At 39.8% G+C, this 23,678-nt stretch overlaps 1 protein-coding gene across 3 annotated transcripts in view; it reads right to left on the bottom strand.

Moving 5' to 3' along the window:
* Positions 1-4,062: 4,062 nt before the first annotated feature.
* The window catches only part of Proc-R (Proctolin receptor), a 33,245-nt gene continuing 13,629 nt past the window's right edge, over positions 4,063-23,678 (bottom strand). The window contains exons 1-8 of one of the 3 annotated variants that reach the window (XM_089263240.1): positions 20,788-20,807; positions 10,859-11,248; positions 8,988-9,160; positions 7,423-7,539; positions 6,995-7,267; positions 6,606-6,850; positions 5,038-5,241; positions 4,063-4,962 (exon numbers count right to left, since the gene is read on the bottom strand). In XM_089263240.1, coding sequence (XP_089119366.1) covers positions 4,507-4,962; positions 5,038-5,241; positions 6,606-6,850; positions 6,995-7,267; positions 7,423-7,539; positions 8,988-9,160; positions 10,859-11,043 — 1,653 coding nt within the window. In that variant the 5' untranslated portion in view covers positions 11,044-11,248; positions 20,788-20,807 and the 3' untranslated portion in view covers positions 4,063-4,506. Of the gene's footprint in view, positions 4,963-5,037; positions 5,242-6,605; positions 6,851-6,994; positions 7,268-7,422; positions 7,540-8,987; positions 9,161-10,858; positions 11,249-20,787; positions 20,808-23,678 lie in introns of those variants that run through there. The other 2 variants (XM_030388643.2, XM_089263241.1) reach the window with 2 other exon arrangements.

Raw genomic sequence — 23,678 nt, 5'->3', positions numbered from 1 at the left:
ATGTTATCAAATTTTAATGTTTTCCTATTGTCCAGTTATCATAATGCGCTGCTGTTATCCAATTACATTGCTTATCTGTTATCCATTTATGCGGTTATCCAGTTATCTTATTATTATCAGACCTATCCGAATCAGATTACTGAAAAACAAGTTTATATAAGATATCATATCATATATACATTCATCTCATGTGCCCATTTTATCAACAAGTAAGTTTTTGACAACTTCTGGAATACGTCTGTGGATACTGACTTAGTTCCTAGTCTGAATACCCATTGCATGGGTTAGATGGGCATCATAGAATTGAGGAAATGTATGTTAAATTGAATAATGCTTAAAAGTGAGTTTGCTTTGATGTAAATCATTCGCTGAAGTCTATAGCTATTGAAAACTAAATAGGAACAATAGATAAAGTCAACACATGGTGCATTAAATGTATTTGAATTGACTTAAAAAAGTCTTGGCAGTTCAGTATGGTAGATAGAGTAGATTTACGAGGTATCTACTGTTCGATTCACTTAGGTACTAATAGTATGTACTTATATATGCCTTAAGCCGCTTTGTCATGCGTACTGCTTATCTCTGACTGAGTCTAGAAGTAAATGTGAGTGTGTGAGTATATGTATGTGTGAGAGTGCTTCACATGCTTTTGCGAAGCGAACGCTGAGCCGATTGAGAAGTATAACGAGCAGCTATGTAAACAAAAGAAGCAATTTACTTCTATGAAACGTCAGAGCTTAAAATGTAGTATAGGAATAGTTGGATATATACATACATATGTTAGCTATGCATATACATACACATGTACATATATATTTTGTATTTGTATTTAGAGTATTTGTCATCTACTCTTCTATATTTAGAGCAAATTCTAGCTTCTTCTTCTTAGCTTCACGCATTTCGTGGAGACAATAGAGTTGTTTTTTTTTTTTTTTTGTAATTCCCTGAAAGTCTGCGCTCTATTTGAAGCGCATCAAAAAGTCACATTAGCTGGGCATTTTAATGATTGTGGCATGCGTCCAGAAGTATGCCACATTGCATGCGCCAAGCGGCTGGTCAGTCGAAACCATTTTCAATAAACAGACGACGCGTCGTAGCCGAACCATTTGTTATTGTTGTTGTTGTTGTACTCGTTGTTGTTGCTGTTGTTGCAGGCGCTCAAAAACAATCAAATATGGAAATTTCGGACCAACGAAAGCAGCTTGAAAATGGGTAGGCGATGCCTCACACACACAGATAGAGAGAGAGAGAGATATGTATATAATCCACATATGCCGGCGCTGGCTGTCTGTCCGTCTATCCGTGTGTCTGTCTCTCTGTCGCTGGCATATCCGCATGCGACCGACCAGTCGCCCCGCCAGTTGCATATTTCTGGCAAATTCCAATGGCAAGATAACTATTTTCGATTGCGCATTTCTGTTCGTTGAGGCGGAAATATTTCAATTGTGACGCTGACTTGTAATTTTTCATGAACACGAACAGAGAAAAAGGGTGCATGTGTATGTGTGTGTGTGTGTGTGTGTGTGCGGTGAAAGCTTGCCGGGGAAATTGAGGGAAAAGCCGTTCTAGGCAACTGACACTCTCAATGCACAAACACACACACACACAGTCTCACACGCACACACACACACACACGCAGTTGCTGATAGCAATTGTTGTAGTTGGCTTTATATTTTTTTTTTTTTTGGCTCATCACTGCAAGTGTATTTACAGAGTGCTTTTGTGTGTGTCACACACGCACACACACACACACTTAAACACGCACAGGAACAAATGCAGTAAACCACAAATGTTTGTTACTCCATTACGTTTGTTGCAGTTAGTCTATGAGTGTGTGTGTGTGTGTCGCCTTTTGGCTGGTATATTTACTATATGTATACACACACATATATACATTTCTGCATACATATATATAACATAGTGCACTGCGCGTCATCGGAATAGCGCATCCTCCACATTAACACAGGAATTATTATTTTCTTATTTATATTATTTGATTGAGAGACTTTTTATACACTGAGCCCATTGATATTTGGAGATCGGGCTATTATGGTTTTGGTCAAATGTATATAACAGGCAGAAGGAGGCGTGGCAGAGCCCATAAAGTACTTATATATTCTTACTTACTACATAAAGTACTTATATATTCTTGATCTTGATCGCTGTAGCCCTATCCGTCTGTCTGTCTGTCCGTTTTTTTTTTTTTAGGAGTCCGCATATTGTCAGAGCAAATCTAATTTATTTCTAAAAATTGATAACTACTTCAGTTTTTTCATTATCCATTAAAAGATTGTAAACGATTAAAACTTATCGAAAATGAGTTGAGAAATTAGAACTCTTGTGTTTTTAGAGCTAGTGTCTGCAAATATTTAATATAGATTTATGTGTATTTTATACAATTTCGATTTTAACTATAATAAATAAGTTTGACTTTTCCTTAACAATAACAAAAACAAATAAATAAATAAATAAATATACATTTTTGTTATAATAAATATGGTTGACTTTTCCTCAACAAACTTCTTCTCACAAAACTTTGTAACTTTCGTTGGCCTGATTGGGCGGGATATTCACAATTGAATTTAGCTGCGCTATCCTGACTAATTTTAGCAACCGGCTAAAGTAGATAAAAAAAAAAAAACTACTTGCTTACCCAATAAAAAATTTAATTATGCTTTATTTGAAAAGAAAGCAGAGTCGAAAATAAAATCCTTTCAGTCCTTTAGCTCGAATAATCTAACAAATATATGCAAGCATTAGCTGGCAAAGTGAAACTTGCACTATGCTGACGACTCGTGGTGTATATACACATATATATATATATATTTGTACCTACATACATAGAGACAACGCAGTCTGTCTGGACTACCCGCTGTGCATAAGTTTTGTCTGCACAAGTTGTGCCCCGATTTTCGTATTGCAACGTGTTTTAGCCCAATTCCCATTGTGCACAGGTTTAAGCGCATTCCCAAAAAGGCTTAACTGCATTTAGTTACAGTGTGTGCGAAGCGTATCGGCTTTGTGGCCTCAATGCGTGCCACACTATCAATTGGTATTTACCTTTACAGTTGAACTTGAAATAATGCAATTTCCTGGCTCTACCTTAGGCCACTCGGCTCGGCCTGGCTTTTTCAACTTTCACAGTTTCCCATTGTAGCAGCGCCAGCACAGCATTGACTGCTGTCTATTTTCAATATTCTCAAGCTCTGCTACCTACCTAGCTACCTCCCTTCCCCCCACCTTTTCTGACAGCTGTCAACGGCCTTTTACAGCTCCTATTGCCGTTCAAGCTTTGACGTTTGCTTCTGTCAAGTGCCAGCGAAATATGACAGAGCTGCGTTATTTCTCAACGCTTGCTCTGGCTGCAGATGTTAATCGATAGACAATTTCCTGTCGGTCGGTCGGGCGGTCGGGTGGTCGGTCACATTTCTCGTTCTCCTTCGTTGACAACGCTTAACCAAACTCGAGTCGGCTCTTCGACAACAATTCGTTCTCTGTTATTGCCAAATGGCCAGTTATCCAATTGAAAGCGGTTATAGATAAGAGCCGCAAATGGAAAATTGAAAATTGTCACGAGATGAAGTAGGAATTGGTGATAAACTAATTTTTATGTGCCATAAACCCATTGAGCCCATATGATAGAAATCGATCATTGTAAAACTGTATGGACTGACAGAAGCAGGCGTGGCAAATCATAAAAAGTATTCCAGGTACCCTCGATCAGGCCGAAGAGCTGTAGAGCGAGAGATATATGTATATCGAATGCTTCTCCCTTCGTCTAAGGACGACAACTGAAAGATCATATATCTCTCCCTTTTGATTCTCGATCTCCTGTAGAGAATTGAAGCAAGTCATATTTAACGTTAGCTTTTTTCACTGAATAATTATCGATAATAATCGAACAATTTACTTGATTCTTTCATCGGTCTTTCCAATTTAGTCAACACTACAATCCGAGTGCACTACGCTACATTCGGGCTAGCTCTTGGTCAAGCATCCACCCTAAAATCTCTCTTACCAACAGCGTTACATTTTTTACCACCGCTTAAATCGACTACAGAGTAGTTCACAAAATGATTTATTTAGACTACATTTCTGACACTTAGAACAACAATAATTACGTTTAGGATAGCTACAGATCGTATGACTATAATCATCACATATATGGCACAAATGTTTGGTAGTATATGTATGTGTATATATAAATATATATGTGGTATTTATATACTTATATACATGAAGTTAAAATATTTACGCATATATTGCTCAACTTAGCCTATTACAGAGTAGTTTACGATTATACAGCTTGCGAATTCGAAAAAATAACATATATAATATATGTATGTATGTATATCTAAAGTATGTATATATATAGAGGAAAACAAAGGATAATAGACATAATGTATGTGTATATCTAGAGCATAGAAAAACAAAAAACTATAGCTATATGTATATCTATAGAGATAAAACAAAAACGTTGATCGATAGAAACTATCGGCGCGTGACTCACGCAATCAGGCGCCTGGCCACCGCCGCCTTGCCACGGCAACGGCGACTGCTGGCACCACTGTAGGCGCTGTAGCCACCGCCGCTGGCCACGCTGCTGGCACCGTCCCCGTTGAGCGTGGTGCTGGTGTGGGGCACATAGAGGCTGATGTTGTTGCGTGCATGTCGATGGCGATAGCGATAGCCGGTGACCAGCTCACGCACCGTCTTCCGATACTTGTCCGACAGCACGCAATATAAGAAAAAATTGGCAGCCGCATTGATGGCCACCAGCAGATTGCACACATTGCCCGCCACCCTTTGTATGTTCATCTCGATGTCCACGTACTGCACCAGTATCAGGTAGATGGCCCACGGCAGCTGGCAGACGATGAACAGCAGGACGACGGCAATCAGTGTGATGGTCACCCGATTCTCCTGCGATACGCTGCCCGTTAGGCCCGAGTTCGATTTGCGCTGCAATCAGTCAATTCAACAATTCAACAATTATGGGCGGCCTTAGTTAGCGATTGGGCGTGGCTGTTCAGTTACCTTGGTACGCCTGATGCTGCTGGCATTGGTCAGATCGCCGCGCAGACTCTTCGAGCGATGCACTAGCAGAATGAGGAAACAGTTAAATGTGGCCAGCACGAACAGCGGCAGCAGCACGAACACAATCAGCGTGTAAACGCTCCAGATATTGAAGTAGAGCGGATTCTGGCCCAGACTCGACAGCCCATTGGAGTAGAAAGTCATCTGGCAACGAAAGAGGTTTATCAAAATGTGAATAAATTAGAAATCGAATGTGCTCAGAAATAATACAACACGTAAAAGAATGTTTCCATCGGCATAGCCCCATTGTCAAATGATCTTTCGAAACTAACAACTACATATTACAAATCCATATTTTCTGATCTCAAAAATTCTACATTTATAGCTAGCATTTAATAGTACTGGATTTTCACTCAAAAGAGGAATGAAGAGATTTGTGCAAAACTTTCTACAGTTTATACAAATTAGTAATGTGTAGAGGATATTAAGAGTAACTTCCTGAGAGTATGGCATTTCAAGCCTCGCCTGAAGATTGGTATATATTTACACGAAAATGCATTAAACACTTTAAGTAATGAGTGTCCCTTATATCATATACAGTAATTTCCAGCTTACTACGCCCCTAGTTCTGCAAAATTCAAGACGAATGAACAGAAAAACAACAGAGGGGATAAACAACATCACCAAAATCAATATACTCTTTTCATTTCGTAAGCGATTTGAATCGGAGAGCAACTAGGCAGATCGTGCTCTAGGCAGACAAATAAAGAGGGGAGTACTCAAAAGAGACTGAGCTGACTTGGCTGACAATTGCAGCTCTGCAGATCTTTCACAGCCTTTAATAGCCAAACTCATTTTGTAGACGAACTCCACTTATAATTGAAATTCCAGTCAAGATATGTTAAGAAATTGATATAAATAAAACTGAATTTCCTAAAACAGAGAGATAAGAGATCTTGTTATGTAGAAAAGTTTTGCTCTACTTTAGAAATAACATTTAGTTTTTCTGTTAAGAGCTAAGTACAATCACTAAATTTTTACTTATATATTATATTACTCAAGAAAGTTAGTTTCTTGGAGAGTAATCCATTGTATGAGTGTATTATAATATAGTGATCTATGTATATGTTATATGTATATGGTATAATATACATATCTAGAAAGTTAGTTTCTTGGAGAGTAATCCATTGTATGAGTGTATTATAATATAGTGATCTATGTATATGGTGTAGTATACATATCTAGACTTAAATATCAATGGACTCATCACAAACAGATTATAATCATCCAGGTATAGATATATTATATATGTGTATATCTTTTTATACAAACGTTAATATATATATTAGTAAAATTCACTTTTAAAGAAAAATTAAGCACTGGCTACTGGCTATACTGATATAGTAAATGGGTTAAAATAATGGTATATATGACATTTAAGTTTTTCTTTTTTTGCCCTGAATTTCAGATTATTCCCTGCACAATTCTCGCTTGTCCAATACAGTTGCTCGGTGAGTCCGTCAGGGCATTAAATTTACGTGCGATTCTCATTCACATTCTTTTCTTACATTTTGACAGTATTCCGTAATGTTAAATGCGAATGCGCTATTGTTGTTGATGTTGTTGTTGCTGCTGTCATGGTTGTTGTTGGCATCGTTGTTATAGTTGTAGTTGTCCTCGCTGCGTCTGGCACGTGACAACTGCAACAAGCTCGCAGTGGCCGATGCTGTTGTCGGCTCAGTGGCTGCCGCAGTCACGCCCACAGAGGCGGACGTGAATGCTGGTAACCGGCGCTGCCTGCTTGGAATGTGGTCTGCCAAAGAGACAGCAAAACAAAGAGAAAGAGAGGAGTGAAGAGGGAGAGAGAGGGGGCGGGAGGAGAAGAGTAAAATTGATTATGCGAATAAAAAGTATTTAAAGAGCAGCCAGCATTTAAGTTTACTTTACTTTACTTTACCTGGCTCACCGGCGCCGCTGCCGCTGCCGCTGTCGCTGCTCAAATCGAAGGGCTCCAGATAGCGAGACGTGGCTGGATTGCCAGCTGGCTCCTCTATATGCCATGCCGTGGTCATGCTCTGAGCCGGCGTGGGCATGGCCATGGGTGTGGGCGACACATTTGCCAGCGTCAGATTGCAGGGCCTATAGGCGCCATCAATCAATTTCCAATTGATGTCATATGTGTGCTCGAACGCCGTCGAGAGCGTAGTCAGCAGGCAGAAGAGCGCGACGGCTGTCAAAACAATACAAAGGCTGGCTCAGTGCTGCGACCGTGCCAACAGCACAGCGTGCAACGCCCAGGCCAGGCCAGGCCAGGACAGGCCAGGACAGGCCAGGCCGGGCCAGACCAGGCCATACCTAGCGTAGGCGCTGCCCACTCACACTCACCTGCTATTACCTTCTTGGCCAGCGACTCCGTGCAGAATGTTTGTCTTTTGAGCGGATAGCGTATCGCTATAAATCGCTCGATAGTAAAGCACACGGCTATGTAAATTGAGATGTATGCTGTGTGTATGTGTGTGTATGTGTGTGTGTGTGTGTGTGGGTGTGGAATGGGAACAATTCAAGCAAGCCGATATCAGTATACAGTTGTTGAACACGAACAGCTCTCACAGTCGAGCTATTAATAATGTCCCGCCCACAGCGCCCACGCGCCCAACGCCCACTCATCAAAGTGCCTTTTGTAGGGCGGCTCACCTGCGTGCTCAAATTACCTCAGTTAGTGGTCAACTAGCTGCCACAGTTAACTGTATAACTATCTCTAATACATGCATGTGTGTGTGTGTATGTATGTATGTATATTGCTTAAACAATTTGCTTGATTAATGAGCGCTTAAACTTGTTCAAATATTGAATTCCGCATTCTGAACTCTTTTCTGGGCGCATTTCTGAGCTGCCTCAGTTTCGTTTTCGTTTTCCAATTTACTTCCCAATTTTCGTCTAATTGTTTGTCCTCTGCTTAAGGCTGCTCAAGCATTTTCGCTGGACTTGAAGCTTTTATGGATTTGGCATTTAAGCTCACTTTGTTTCATGCCTCTAGTGAAAGCAACTCAATTACGTCGACTTAAGGGGATTTCGGAAATAGTCTATAAGCATTTCAATAATGTATGTATTGATATAATTGAGTGGCAGCAAATTCAATTTGATCAAATTAAAATGCAATAGCAATAAATTCAACTTGATCAACTTGAATGAAATCTAAGCTCACTGCAATTCATGAGAGAGCTGCGCCTATTGCAGCCGCTTCGAAGTGCTCCAGGAATGGGCTGAGAAGTGGAACATGGAACATCGTCTTTGGAACTCTCTGTGGAAGAGGCTGAACCTCTTATCGTCGGCTATATTAAGTACCGGGTGTTACTCTGGACAGAAATCTGAAGAGCCTGGAGTTTACTTATCTTAGCTTCTGGCCTCTATAATAATATCCAGCCGTAGAACATGACAGTTAAGACGTAGCTAAATATGATATTTGTTCCTTAGGAGCTGTAGAACACTATGATTCCCGGGTACTTAAAAAGTAGAAACATGTAGCAAGACCTCAGGCTGTCAAAAAATGGAAATGATATCCAAAAGATTGCCAAAAAATACCTCAATAGAATAGAGTCGCACCCAAACTCCATCAAGAAATAGGAAAAGACTCAAATGTCACTAACAAGACTGTGTATTGATTGGAATTGAAGATAAAAATCCAATGCCCAAAGACTAGATGTTCTGCTCGAAGCCCTGACAAAGCATCTACCTGCTGCCAGACTAGACTTAAAGGAAAACTTGCACCAATCTCAGAACTATTACAGAAATAACTGAAAATGTCCAAAATATTCCCTAGAAGCGTAGTAGTATTCTGCTGAGATTAGGTTACCCGAAAGTTAGTAGGATCCTTTGTCCCCCTTCGGTAATCTCTTCCATAACTAGTCCCCAACTCTGCTCCATGATCGCCTTTCATAATTCTCACTTACCGCACGCATCGCATAGCCACACCACGAATCCGTAGAGGCGCCAATACAGCTCGCAATGGTATTTGATATATTCGTAGTGTTTGAGTGATAAAATTAATACAAAGGTCAGGTACGCAATATCCGTAATTGCCAGAGCCGTTAGATAAATATTTGTGGTGCACCTCATGCGCTTGCTAAACGAGAGCGAAATAAAATAGAAAATAGAAAATAGAGAATGGCAAAGAGAAAATAGAAAATGGAAAATGGCAAAGGAAAAAATGAAAGCGGAATAGGAAAAAATTAGATCCCGGCTAAATAAATAAAAGTAAGTATTAAAGCAAATTGTTTGTTTGCGTATGCAAATCGGCTGCACAGCCACAGTGCGAAGGATCCGAGCGATGCAACTGCAGCCAAATGCAGCAATAATTGAATAACCAAATTGTCCAGCAACCGGCAGAGGGCAGACGGCAGACGGCAGCCGGGCAACTGGATTGAAATCTGGCAAATGCACGCAAATGTCGGCAAGGTCATAAAACGTAACTGTTCATATTTAGTTTTTGGCAATTGTGTTGCTGTGGGAGCGTCGAGAGAGTTTTGCGGGCAATGTCGTCACGGAAATGCCCTATAGAGCTGAAGAAGGCATGGACACTCTAGTGAGTGTCGTAGCAATGAGCAATGTGCAACGTCTTTGGTATTGAATATGCATATTGACGGCGAACGTCAGACCGAAGATGTAGCCAACAAATAAGCTACAAGAATTTGTTGAAGAAACAAAAATGAGAGTCCTCAAATCACGAGCAAGTTGCCCAGTCTGCGATTGACAGCATCTCAATGGAACTTTCTGTTGACTGGCAGTTATAAACAGAGAGCTGACTAAGGTACATACATACATATATACATGTGTATGTATGAATGTAATAATTGTTGTGCAGGCTTTTTCTTGATTTGCAAAGAATTGCATGCTGCAGAGCTGTACAACACTAGAGTGATTAGTGTGACGATGGATTTAACTAAATATATCTTCAGCTATTATTATTATTAAATATAAACCAAGTAATATATCTTTTTATTTTATTTACATTTACATTTATCTTCAATTCTTATCTACACAACCAAAAGAGATTAGCTAGATTTTGATTGATGAATCACTTTATAAATATAAACTGTATTTGAAATACTCTCTACATTATTGCAGCCAAACTAATCTGAGTTACGTAGCAATCAGCAATTGTCTATATATGTAAACAAAATGACATAAGCGCAACACAAAGCTGCTTGCTATGGCAAACGCTCTGCTCTGACCCATAGTACCGTAACATTTAGCTAGATCAGCTGAATGCTGTGAGCTTTTGCGCTGCGTGTCATAGCATTCAGCTTTTGTGTACACACTCACTTGCAGCCACCAACAATTTCGCCTGTTTTGAGGCAATTCAAGTGTGAATGCAACACAGAGCGGATGCTTATCTGTGAGCCGTTAGCACGTGCAATTGTTGTTGTTGTTGCTATTGTTGTTGCTGGCATTTTGGGAAATGAAATGATTTTAGAGTGCCAGCTAGATGGTAACAACAATTAAATGCCTTTTGTAATGTGCTGCATACCTGTTTTCAGTTGGTTTTGGCCATGCAACACGCAACATAAACATAAAATGCATAAAATACACACACAGACACGCATAGAGTCACACTGGGACAGACACTCGCACACACCCACATGCACATACACATTGCGGCAGCATTTGAATGCTGTTGGCCGCTCGGCCGTAATCCTTGCAACAACAACAACAACAACTACTACTACTACTACTACTACTACTATTGTGGCAACAGTAGCAGCAGCTATAGCAGTAGCTGGCATCAGTGGCTGGCATCAGCATCGCAAACAAGTGCACTTACCGCGTCAAAACATAAATGCTCACTGAATTTCCCAATAGTCCAATAACAAAAACGCACGGCACCAAAATGCGTTGCACAACGTGCCGCACTTCCGCCACATCCGCATCCGAAAACATTTTCGCTGCGGCAATGGCATCCACTGGCATCGCCGTTGACGTCGACGTTGCAGCTGCTAGCATCGTCATTGCTGCGTCGCTGCGCCGCTGCGCTGCTAGCGGTCCCCGCTACGTCTGCCCCTCCAGGGGCGGGGCAGTTCGGGGAGCGAGGGCGATGGGGCCGGTGCCTGGGCACTTGTGTATCTTGATTCCGATAGCGATTGCAGTTCCAGCTCTCAATGCCGCTTCCAATTGCACTTTGCCTAACAGCTGTCACGCCCACACGCGCCGCCCACTGCAAAGAGTTCGAGAAATTAGCAGAGCTCTAGAGTGGCCGATAATTAAAAATCAAATTCAAGCTAATTCATTCAGCTGCAATCCTCTCAGGCCAAATAATGATATTGAGATGAAGGCTGTGTGTGTGTTTTTTATGTAGACTTGGCATTGATAAGGACTATAGCGATTAGATAGGATGCACTGTTAAGCTAAAAATGTTATTTCTACAAGCTATAATGAACATCGAGGGTAGCCTTAGAGTCTCTTTAGTTCGCCATATTCCTGAAGCTGAGCTCTTCACATGCTTCAAGTGTGTTCAGAGAAATAGTAGTACCCAGTGCTCAATGGATGTTTTCTTAAGACAATACCCACTTGAAAGCAAGTCAGAGTGCTTTAGTTGGCGACGCCCGACTAAGAGATGCCAGGGATATTAGTTGCACCAACTGTGATGTACTCTGACTTGCCTTTGCTTTGGAGATGTCAATTCAGTTAAATACTCTATGTTATATGTGTCTATCTCTGAAGAGTCTTTAGTTACAATTCACATATGTATATCAAATATATATAAATAAATGTATCAAATATATTTAAATATGCAATTCAGCATATAACAAAAATATACAAAAAATCTTCGGCTTCAATCAATATCAAAAATTCTGAAATATATCCACATGTTAGTTAACTCTAAAAGAATAAATCTAAAATATATTCAAATGATTTAAATATACTCATATGTTTGTTTACTCTAGAAAAATCCGTAGTTTTAATTCACTTACACTCTAAATACGTATAATAAATATACTCAATGACTCTCATATTCTCTGCTTGTCTACATTATAATAGTCTTTACTTTCACTCAACTAAATATTTAAGTATAACTCGAATATAGTCTATATGTGTTTTACTCTTGACGAACTCTATCATATATATACTCAAATAACTCAAATATACTGTATATGCTGAGTAACTCTAGTAGAATCTTTATTTCCCTTATTCTCTTACACTCTCTCTCTATATGGAAAATATACACACTCAAAAAATTCAAGTCTTTAATTGATTACTTGAATATGGCAAGAACCGCCTCTAAACTAAATAACTATGCCACATCATTCTACATAGAAGTATCATCAATTATATTTATTTCAACACTCAAGCCGTGCAAATCAAATCAATTTTCATTAAATTTTATATCAAAATATTAGAACACCTTAAAAATGATTATTAAAATGTAATTTGATAAATTTGAAACAGTTTGCTGAAGTGTTCGCTTTACACACACACACACATACACTAATATACACACAGACACACACACACACATACAAGCGCTTTAGCTGTTACGATGTCGTTGCACGTTTTCTATCCCGGCGGTGCGATTGACCCTTAAAGCGCCATCGACTGCAGGTAAAAGCGGAAAATTTGACTTTTCCTGTAGTTGCGCTTGCTTAATGCAACGAATATTGCTGTTCGGTTTGCCACGTACAACATTAATGTTGTTGCTATTGTTGTTGCTGTTGTTGTTGCTGCTGTTGTTACTTCTGTTGTTACAGTTCAAATGCACTACACACACACACACACATGCACAAGTTTTTCGCTATATTTGCGAAATTTGCTGTAAGCGCTTTGGCCTGCCTGCTTTGGGTGGCTTGGGTGGCTTGGGCGGCTTAGTGGAGTGGTTGTTGCTTTTGGAGTCGCTCGATTTTTGGCTGTGAATTTGCCACTTTCATTGTTTTTAAAACGTTTTTCTTTTTTTTTTTCTTGCTGTTTACAGCAGCAGCGGCAGCAGCAGTTGCTGTTGTTGCTGTTGCTGTTGCTCGTGTTATTGCTGCAATTGAAGTTTTATTTTACGCGCAATTTGTCTGTCGTGAGCGAAGGGAGTTGGGGGGAAGGCGGAAGAGGTGGGTGGGGCGGGTGGCGGCAGGTGGCGAGGGCAGCGCGTGCGCCTGTCCAATAACATTTGGCCAGCAATACACATAAGCAAAAGCCGAAAACCGAAATTGAAAACCAAATAAATAAGTGCATTTGTATATCTGTGAATCTATCTATCTATCTAAGTGTGGGTGTGAGTGTGAGTGTGAGTGTGGCTGTGTGTGTGTTTGGTGTAAAGTGCAAATCGAAAAGTAATTCAAGACAAATAGCCGAGTGCCAGTTGCAAAATCTGCAACAATTTCAAGAAAATCAAACGAAAACAAAATACAAATAAAATATTAAGAGCTACAGAGAGAGATAGATAGAGAGAGAGATAGATAGAGAGAGAGAGAGAGAGAGGGGCAGCTAGAGCCAACTCTTAACCAGTCACACCCACACCCAGCCTGCCGCCTGCATTGTATCAATGCTGGCCATAAATCATTTGCTAGCCAAGATGGAAGCTTCCGATATAACCGATGATTAGCGAGCAATAAAACGACGCCAATGTTTTTTCGCCTCAGCCAACTGTAAACCGATTCTAAAACAACAAAGCCAGCAGGAGAAGAAGCAGCAGCAGCAGCAGCAGCAGCAAACAGCGATTATGCAATCTAATGGACGCACAAGATATATGACAACGACAGCAACGACACCAACGGCAAGAACTGACTTGAAAATGAAGTTAATGATATAGCAGAAGGATTTCCAGATTCAAATAAATGGCTTGCAAATATGCATCAGCAAATATATCACAAGAGTCCATTATTGGCTTAGATTCGTATTATTGGCGAGGCCATTGTGCTCCCATTGTAAGTGAAATAATAAGAGCTCTGGCATTGGCTGCGATTCAGCAATATGCAAGGCGCAACATAGAATTTCGCATAGGGCAACAGAATCCATTCTATTCAGGATGAGCATAAGATTACTGAATTTATATTTTTATAAAGCCAAATGAGGCAAACATATATTAAATTACTAATTTTATATATACATATATACATATATGTACATATATATGTATCGATTTCATTTTGAAAACTATTTAGCATTATGCCTTAACAGCTTCGCCATTAGCAAACTACTCAAATATCAATATATTACGTATACGCCCGGTTCGCTGTGCCAATTTTTGATTTGCCTTAAGCCGCAATTCATCTGCTGCTCAACCTCACTCACATTTCGTAAGGCAGTCCATTATCTTTCCAATCCAGCCAACCCATGGCTGCCATCCACCTTTAGCCCTGGTTCGCACATTAAGCATACGCACCGTACGCTGCGCACAAGCTCATTACAGAATATTTACTCTTACCAAGCAGAGCCCCAGAAATCAATAAAAGTAAAAGTTAAACTCACTTTCAATTCACAGAATTTGGCAATTCACCTTGATAATTTGAAGTCAACAATTTGCCTTTACTTGTTTTTCTAATTGAAATATGTCAAAGCGTGAAGAGTGTATGGAGTTGGCTCTAGAGTCTTCAGTAAAATTTCCGGCAGTAACAATGTATAGAGCTCAGTTTTACATATATACATATTTCAATTAGAAAAAGTTAAAGTGGCAGCCGTATTCCAAATTAACATTGCTGCCATATAACTGTAAGTGCTTTCAGTATATTACGCATACGCTCCATTTCCAACGCTAATTAATAAAATTTTCGCGAACAAAAACTTTACACGAATTGAAATGAGCAACATTAAAAACTTTAGTCTATTAATGCTAGCAGAGCAACATGTCGACTCTGTCGCTCTGTCTCTGTCTACCTATCTCTCTCGCTCTCTCTCCCGCTCTATCTGTCTGTGCGAGTCTAGCTCATATATTACGCATACGCACCTTACGCTGTGCTCATTTGAGACATGCAGCGAGCGCTGTGCATGTGTGCGTGTGTCTGCATGTCTGTGTGTGTGTGTGTGTGTGTGTGTGTGACTCTCTTATGTCTGCCAGCCCAGAGGCTTGGCCATCAATGAATGTGCAAGTGAATGAATATGAAAGTATGCATGAACGACACCACGAATACCCCGAGGCCCATGGCCAATGCAGCTGAGCTGGGCTCAGTCTCTGGCTCTGGCTCTAGTTTGGGCTCTGGTTTGGGTTTGGGCTCGCGCTGGGTTGGGCTGCTTGCATTGCTTAGCTGCGCTATTTACAATTCTGTTGGTGCAACTGTTGCAGCTGCTGCAACCGCATGGCCCACTCACAGACAAAGTCGCATTGTTGTTTATTATTTTTTGGTTTTTTTTTTTTTAATTTTTTTTTTGGGTTCTGCTTTGCCTGTCTTCTTCCTCTCTCTCCCTCTCTCTTTCTCTCACACACACACACTGAGCTACCATTGCACGACAGCAACAACAAACGACAGGCGGCCATTTTTTGTGCGCTCCCACGCTTCGTGCCCAACTCTGCGTGTCATTCAGCTGGGAGACAACAAAAGGAGCCTAAATTAGCACACACACACACACACACACACATGCACACGTAGTGGCACGCGGCTTCCAGCAGCACGTGCGAAAAAAATGCTAAGCCCCAAACTGAAGGAAGGCGCTGAATTGTCAGCTTTATATACCCTGGCACTGAGCATTATTATTGGCTATTTGGCCCAGACTTTTCAGCTTAAAGTGCAAAACTCAAGCGAGAATCGATTAGCATATTTGTATATTCCCTCTATATATATAACTGGTTTGAAATTTGAATTTAAATTATAAATATAAATATCTATGTATACTAGAAATCTAAATTTATATATCAGCTACCAATATCTATTCTCATAATAAATATCTTATATTTTAATCTATTTAGTTAGGGTATTTCATCTTCTGCATTTGGCCAACAGCTCGAGTTTATTCTTGTTTTTATGTGTCGACGCTGGCAGGCCGCGTTCCAGTTTAGCTTTCTTCTTCAGCTTCTTCTTGCTTTTTTTGTGTCCGAGATGCAACTAATTTTTGCATAATTAGTGAGTGGCTCAGTGGTTGGAGCAACAACAACAACAACAACAACAGTCGCAGCAACAACATACAACAACAACAACAACAAGTCGAAGCAGCAACAGCAAGTCAAGTGGCTGTGCCATTTTCTCAAGCTAAAACCAACGCACGTCGCTCTGCTTTTCCTGTCTAATTGGCTGGCAACTCGAGAACTTTAAAATTTGCCCGTCGTCAAATTGCTTTAAAAGTGGCCTTCGTTTGTCCGATGAGCCAGCATTTAAACATCGTTTAGAACTAATTTTCAATTAACTATGCGTCCGAGTCGAAGCTGACGCTGGCTTCAGCTGACAGGTGTCGAATACCCAGTGGTAGGGGCAAATGAGTAAAGTGAGCTCGTACGGAACTTTGGAACTGGACGTAATATGCTTTAAAAATTTAAATTGAATAGCGATACTTATTGATTTAATTACATACAAAATGCAAAAAGACTTTCAAGCGAAAATGTTATACTTTAGCTCCAGCCAACGAGATCAATTTATTTATACTCAAGTCTAGACGGCAGAGTGGGGCGTAACCAACACTAGAGCGATTTCTCTGTTGATCTTGCATATAATGGGAATACTTATATAAATAGATTATCATTATAACAATTATATTCAGCTATTTGTATACTAAAATTAAATTTGTAGGAATAACTTAAGATTCTTAGAATTTAGTTTATTCAAAATGCCCTGTAATTGAACACTAATACGTTATATATAACTAACAACTTATAGAGCTTGAATACAAAAGGAATACAATAATCCATATCTTAAATAAAGAAATTATTCAATATACATATATCATCGTAATAATTTACATTGATCTAACTAAACTAAATATTATATGTTTAAGCATACCTTAAGTAAAGATTCCTACAATATATGTTATAAATGTATCTGTAACTAACAAACTAAACTTAAACACAATAGGAATACAATATTTACTCATATACATCTGAATCAGTCTTCTTTATACTCGTCCTAAGCCCCATCCAATGTGCAAGAATAACCCAAGTTAACATCCCTTCATTTCATGCAAATTCAAATACCCTCTGCAAAATATTGACTAGTATGCATATATTATATGTCTATAACTAACTACCAAGTCTGAGCATAGGAATATTATATTATGAGTAATATACTCATATATAATCACTTTACTCATGTACTCATATATAGTCACATACTCATATTCCCATATACTCATATACTCATAAATAGTCACATACTCATATTCCCATATTCCCATATACTCATATACTCCCATACTCTAGACTTCAATCAAATCTCAAATATCATGCAATCCAAACAAAATATTTTTTCTACAAAATATTGACTCTTTATATGTCTATAACTACACTACCGTTAGCAGTCGCTCGCTGCAACACCTGCAGTAGTTGGCAGCGTTTAAAGAGCTATTTGTCTGAGCACGTTCAAGTTTCAGTTGAAATATTTAGCACACATTTATTCTTTATGCGAGTTGTTGTCCATCACATGGACAAACATGCCTTGACTTTCGCCTCTGCTCAGTGTCATAAAGCGCAGCGTTTGTGTTGTGGTTGCAGGAGAACGAAAAGAGGAAAACGTAAACGACAAAAAAAAAAAAAAAATAAGCTTAGAGGTAAAGGAATGACGCAAAAGCCAGAAGGAGCTACGGACTGTTTGTTTGAAAAAGGCTGACTGAATGCAATGGATGCTCGACTGCCTCGACTCTGGCTGGCTGGTTGGAGGTGAAGCTGTAGCTGGAGCTGGACGACTGCCTGGGAACCTAGTCAGATTGCTTGAAATGATATGCCTGTAACTATTTGACTTTATCTTGTTGTTGCTGCCGCTGCTGCTGCTGCTGCTGCTGCCGAGAGTAGAGAGTGGAGGGGGAAGCATAGCGATATGGCAAACGATAAACAAACCCCTCGCCACACACACACACAGTGAAGAAGAAGAAGCTAGCTCAAGTCTCAACTGGTTATGCTAGTACAGTAAATACCCTGCTATGAATACGAGCAGCAAACTCTGACAAATTGAAGAAAAAATTGAGCAAACAAAATTTAATCTCTTTATGTTTAATTTTTTTCCTCTGGTTTTTGCAGATGCTCTGTAACGTAAGCAAATTCCAACTCTCTCTCTCTCTCTTCCTCTCTCTTTCTGTCTATCTGTCTCTCTCTCTCTCTCTCTCTTTCATTTATCTCCTCTGCCCAATCGTAATACGAGTCGTATTCAGTTCATTCTGTGTTTGATTTCAAAGCGCAGTCGCACGTCGCTGCAGCAAAGGACACCGCTTGAAGGACAACGGACTGCTGCTGTCCACTGCCGGTGCACTGCTGAATCCAATCCCGTATGCAGACCCTGACAGCCCATCAACTTCACCTTCAACTGGAACGCTCCTTGGCCATGTGGTAAATTGCATTTTACTCAAGGTGTGGCCGGGCGGCGCGCTTATAAGTGCTGCTAGTTGTGCGGATCGTTCGCTTATAAATTGGGTGACAAGTGCTGCTGCTGCTGGTGGTGGAAAGGATGGCGGTCCATGCAGTTAGCTGCAGTCTGCTGCAGTTGGGCTCACTGGACGCTGTCCATATATAGCCATTGCCATAAAACTTAAACAAGTTATTTATGCACATGCGTTGCGTGCTTCAAGCCCGTTTCAGTTGCAGCTGGCGACGTGAATCAGGACAATCAGGACATACTCCACACACACACACACACACACACACACACACACGGACACTCATACACATTGCCAGCCAGGCAGCAACTGCTGAACGTTACGTCAGAGCCGTCGACAGCGCCTGCTTTGGCCTTAAGTTATCAACATGGAATGCAATTTTCCAAACTGTCTATTTTCTATGCAAATTCGCATACATTTCAGGACGCTGCGCTTTCCTCGACTGCTGCTCCTGCTGCTGCTGCTGCTCGGCTGGCACCCACGCCCCTATGCCCCAGCCTTCGCCAAGGTGCAGACAGACGACGCATCAAACGGCTGAACGCAAAAAGAAAAAAAATCCAGGCTATTCTAAGACGACAGTTCACGACTGTTAGATATACTATGTCTAGTAAAACTAGAGATGTTGACTAGCATATTCAAATAGTATTATTTAACAGCTGTTAACAAACTGTAAGCTATACTTCAATAAATACTGTATATAATGTAAGGGGTTTTATTTCTGTATGCGCTCTTCCTCTTCCGCTAGTCCCATTCTCGTTCTGTTATCGATAGCACCTTGCTCGATTATTAATACTTAGCTGTAATTCAATCGATGCTTAGTCATATTTCTAACCCTTCTAGACTAATTTAATGTCTTTTGAATCTACTAGAATATATTAGCATAAATATTTTAGCATATTGTACAAAGAAGTAAAAACAAAAACTTGTTTAACATTCTAAGAATTTTCTGTTGGTTGAATGAAGTCTTCAAGTTTTTCTTGTCCAAAATTTTGTTCTGTTATTATATTATTATCCATTATACCAAAAGGCAATATTTTTTTTAAATAGTTCAACAGCTAATTTAACAGCTGCCCAAGCAAATTTATTTAATTGAATAATTACAAGTGAAATCTTTATGTGCACTAGATAGAACAAAAGAATTAATCTAAAGTCTCGAGCTCCGATGAACACAAAATGAAATGAATTATCGAAAATATCTGATTAAATGATTTCGATTCTCCAGCGAGATCTCTGCATGCAAACGGATAAACGAATAAATGAATGGACGAACAGACGGACAGAGGGACCTACATGACTTTATCAGCTCAGCTCATCATTCTGATCAAGAATATATATAATTTATGAGATCTGTCACGCCCCGCTTTTGCCGTTACATACATTTTCACAAAGGCATTTTCCATTCTCAATGAGTACAAAGCTGCTTCGATATACCCAAGTTAAACAAATATGCAATTAAATAATACAGTAATTCCCTTTACGGAACTACTATCAGCCAGATATACTCTCAATGGCTAGTGCGTGCAGTGCAAAGAATAAGATGCGTTGCACAAACATGCAAACGAAATGTGTTGCATAGTTTAGGGCGCGCAGAGAGCAGCCCCAGCCCAGTGCGGCCCCAGCCAAATACATTTGCCTTAGCAGGTCTGCGTACGTTTGCCTATGTGTGTTTCTCTCTCTCTCTCTATCTCTGCATATTAACTTGATATATACATACGTATATATATATGAGTACTTAGCAAGCAAATATATATTAAAAAATGCTTACGACAGATTTTTTATTCAGCTCTCAGCGTTGAAATGCATTTCAAGTTCTCTTATTTATTTTCATTCCAATTTTTTTCTCTCTCTCTCACTCTCCCTCTCTCACATAGGTTCATTTTTTTTTTTTACTGTCAGACTTTAACTGTCATTAAATTACGCAACGATTCCAGTGTGACCAGAGATTAAAGCGCCTTTTTTATTGGCTAGTAAAATTGTTTTAATGGCCAGCCATATAAACAGAACAAGCGCAAATACACGCACACACATAAGCCCACGCACACACACATACACATACATAGCTCTCTTTCATCTAGTTCCTATGGGATATGCCCTTTATTGCTGTAAACCTTAAGTTGAAACTAGACTTTTAAGGCCAATCAAATGACAAATATATTTTCCCTAGTTTCCGTTTCGTATATATAACCAAAAACATCGTGCAAATCACGCAAATCACAATAATAATAATAATAAAAAAACAAACATTTGAGCACGATTGCGCACTTCATTGTCGAGCCAATCGAAATCCACTTTTGGTAACTATTCAAGTTTCGTTGCTCTTAAATTTAGTGTCTGTGGCAATATATATGGGGGCATCATTCTTGTTTGTAGAAATGGGCTTCTTTGGAATAATTTTTGTAGCCTTTCAATAAATATCTATCGATAAAGAAAAAAAACCTGGAAAGAATTCCAATAATTGGGCCACTTCTTTCTTCACTTTGCTCTGTTGACTGCGATGGCTTTGCAGCTTTGATAAATTATCGTTTATCGAACTATCGATCAGTACAACAATAGATATTTAGTATTGCATAAACTTGAATAAAACATAGGACTGCTAATTCCCCTCATTTCATCTCTTCATTCTAGTAAGATTTGGTAAACTTCACTTTTGAAATTCACCTACTATCGATTACTATATCGATATCGATCAACATAAAAGTATTGAACAGCCACTCAACGTACCCGTATATTCCTCTAATTCCTCCAACCCTGATTCATTTCGAAACGCAAACTGAGCTGATTTATAAAATTTGTTGGCTTTTGGGGCCATGTTAGTTCGGGCTAATCCATGTCAGCCATGTACCCAATTCGCTGGCAATGTTCGCTTCGCATTTTGTTGCACGGACACTGATTGATGCAACATTAATGGCTGCCAGATGCCGGCTTGTTAGCCATTTTGCAGCTTGGGGTCGCATTGACTGATGCCCATCGAACTGCCATGGAAAACCAAATGAGCGAAACTTTGTGCGCTGCTTTTGATTAACACGTTCGGTAAACTGTTGCCCAGCCAATGCGTTCGAGTAATGAACGAGCGTGCGATGTTGATCCCATTCTATGGGTCACTGGGCTGCATTAACATTTAGCGGAAACGCGATGCAGCTGCGGCCACACCAAAGTAGTTGTTGACTACCCAAGCACTTTGTCTGCGTGTGCGTGTGCGTGTGTGTGTGTTCTATGCTGACATTGACAAATAGTGTGCGAAATACAATGCAGGCACTAACATACATACATATACGCTCGCCCGCTCCCAGGCCAGTCAACTGGCTGGCACCAAATGTGTTGCATACTTGCGGGCGCAAATTATTGCTGCAAAGCAGCCTCGCCAGTTGGCTAATTAACAAAGCACTTTACAGGCAACAGCGCGAACAGGCGCAACAGCTATGCGACTCTACGCGAATCCAGTACGCCGATGCAATAAGCAGCCAAAGCCCCAAGGGCCAGGCGATGTGGCTTAAACAAGTCTTCTGCCTGTTGCCGTTCGCTGTTCCAGCAGCATCACCTGTGCATTAATTAAATTTTATAGTATGCGAGTGTGTGTGCGAGTGTGTGTGTGTGTGGGTGTGCGTGAAATATTAACACGTGACACAGCAAGCGGCAAATTGCAAACGCATCGCATAATTTGCAGCGTACCGCCGCCGGCAACGACAACGTTTAGAATTTGTCGTTTGTATGTAAAATTCAACGTCTGCCGGCTGCATGCCACCTGGCCGCATGCACACACGCACACATGCCGCAAATGCGGTTACCTCGATTTCCCCAAGACTGTGTAGGCGTTACAGCATTACCAAGAAATACGCCATCAAGTGGCCCGAGTGGAACCAACGAGCGGGACTATCAATATGGAAGGCAACTGAGTTGAGGCGAACTCTCATTTCAGATTGTGGAGGACTTTATTTTTCACATGCGCTCTGAATGCTCTTCGCTTTCGATTTAAAAGTGCTCTCTCTTCCTCTTCCTCTTCTGCTAATGTCATTCTCGTTTATGGTCGATGATACCTAGCTGTGAATCTATCGATGCATAGCACTGGAGCTATGCCCTCTAACTAAATCTAATCTTTTATTATATCAAACAGAATTCTCATATGATATTCCATAAATATTCTCGGTTGATATTGAATTAGTATATATATATAGGCAAGTCTCGATAATTCTGAATGGCAAAAGAATCCGTTTTTTTCGATTCACACAAAAATTCCAACTATCGATAATTATCGAGTACGAGTTTTTTCAAAGGGATAACATTTGTTCTACTTCTTGCGATTTTCGCTTTGACGGGTACAAATTATTGAGCCTCGATAATAGTGCTATTATTAGTATTTACTAATACAATTATTTAATTATCTTCTAGATATTATGTTATCGATCATACAAAATAAGACTAGAGTTAAAGTCTTTTGAAAACAATCCGAATTTTGGCCTCCCCTTATATATTTTTCCCCCATTTAAACCCACAACAATCGTTTATTTATAGAGAGAACTGAGCTCATTTTCTTAACAGCTTTACAAAAAAAAAAAAAAAAAAAAACAACAAACAATAAAAGAAATTATTCACTTTCTGTAAGCAAAAACTTTTAACGAAGTCTGCTTGGGGACACGCCTTGTTAGGTAAATTCTTGAGAACTAAGTTTTCATTGCGTTTATGCTTAGTTAATTTATGGCTTCCTTTTCAGGTTTCTATTTTTATGAGCAATATCTGAAAATAATCATATTAACCAGTCGAATATTTAACTAACAGTTGTCAATTAGCTCATGGCCAAAGAGGATAAGAAACTCACTGCGGCCAAGGGAACGCAAATTGAACAAAGATGTCAAAGCTGATGCAGCGGCAGAAAACAGCAGCAAAAAAAAAAGCAAAAAGAAATTAAAAGCAAAAAGAAAAGACAACAAAAAAATTATATAGAAACAAAAGAAGCGAAATTTAACAATTTCGCAACTCTAATCTGCAGAGCAATAAAATGAAAATGATACAAGGAAAACTCAGCGCCATCGCAAAAAGCGTCACGAAAATGCGCGGACAGCAAACCGTGGATAAACAGTGCTCTACGTGTGTGTGTGTGTGTAAGTGTGTGTGTGTGTTGCCCTCCATAGTTGCCAACTCTGTGTAGCGTTTATTTA

The sequence above is a fragment of the Drosophila navojoa genome, chromosome X, assembly GCF_054131105.1.
Source record: "Drosophila navojoa isolate 15081-1374.11 chromosome X, UAZ_NAV_1.0, whole genome shotgun sequence".
NCBI lineage: Eukaryota > Metazoa > Arthropoda > Insecta > Diptera > Drosophilidae > Drosophila > Drosophila navojoa.
Note: the sequence above shows the minus strand (reverse complement) of the source record. Positions and strands in the feature narration are given on the sequence as shown.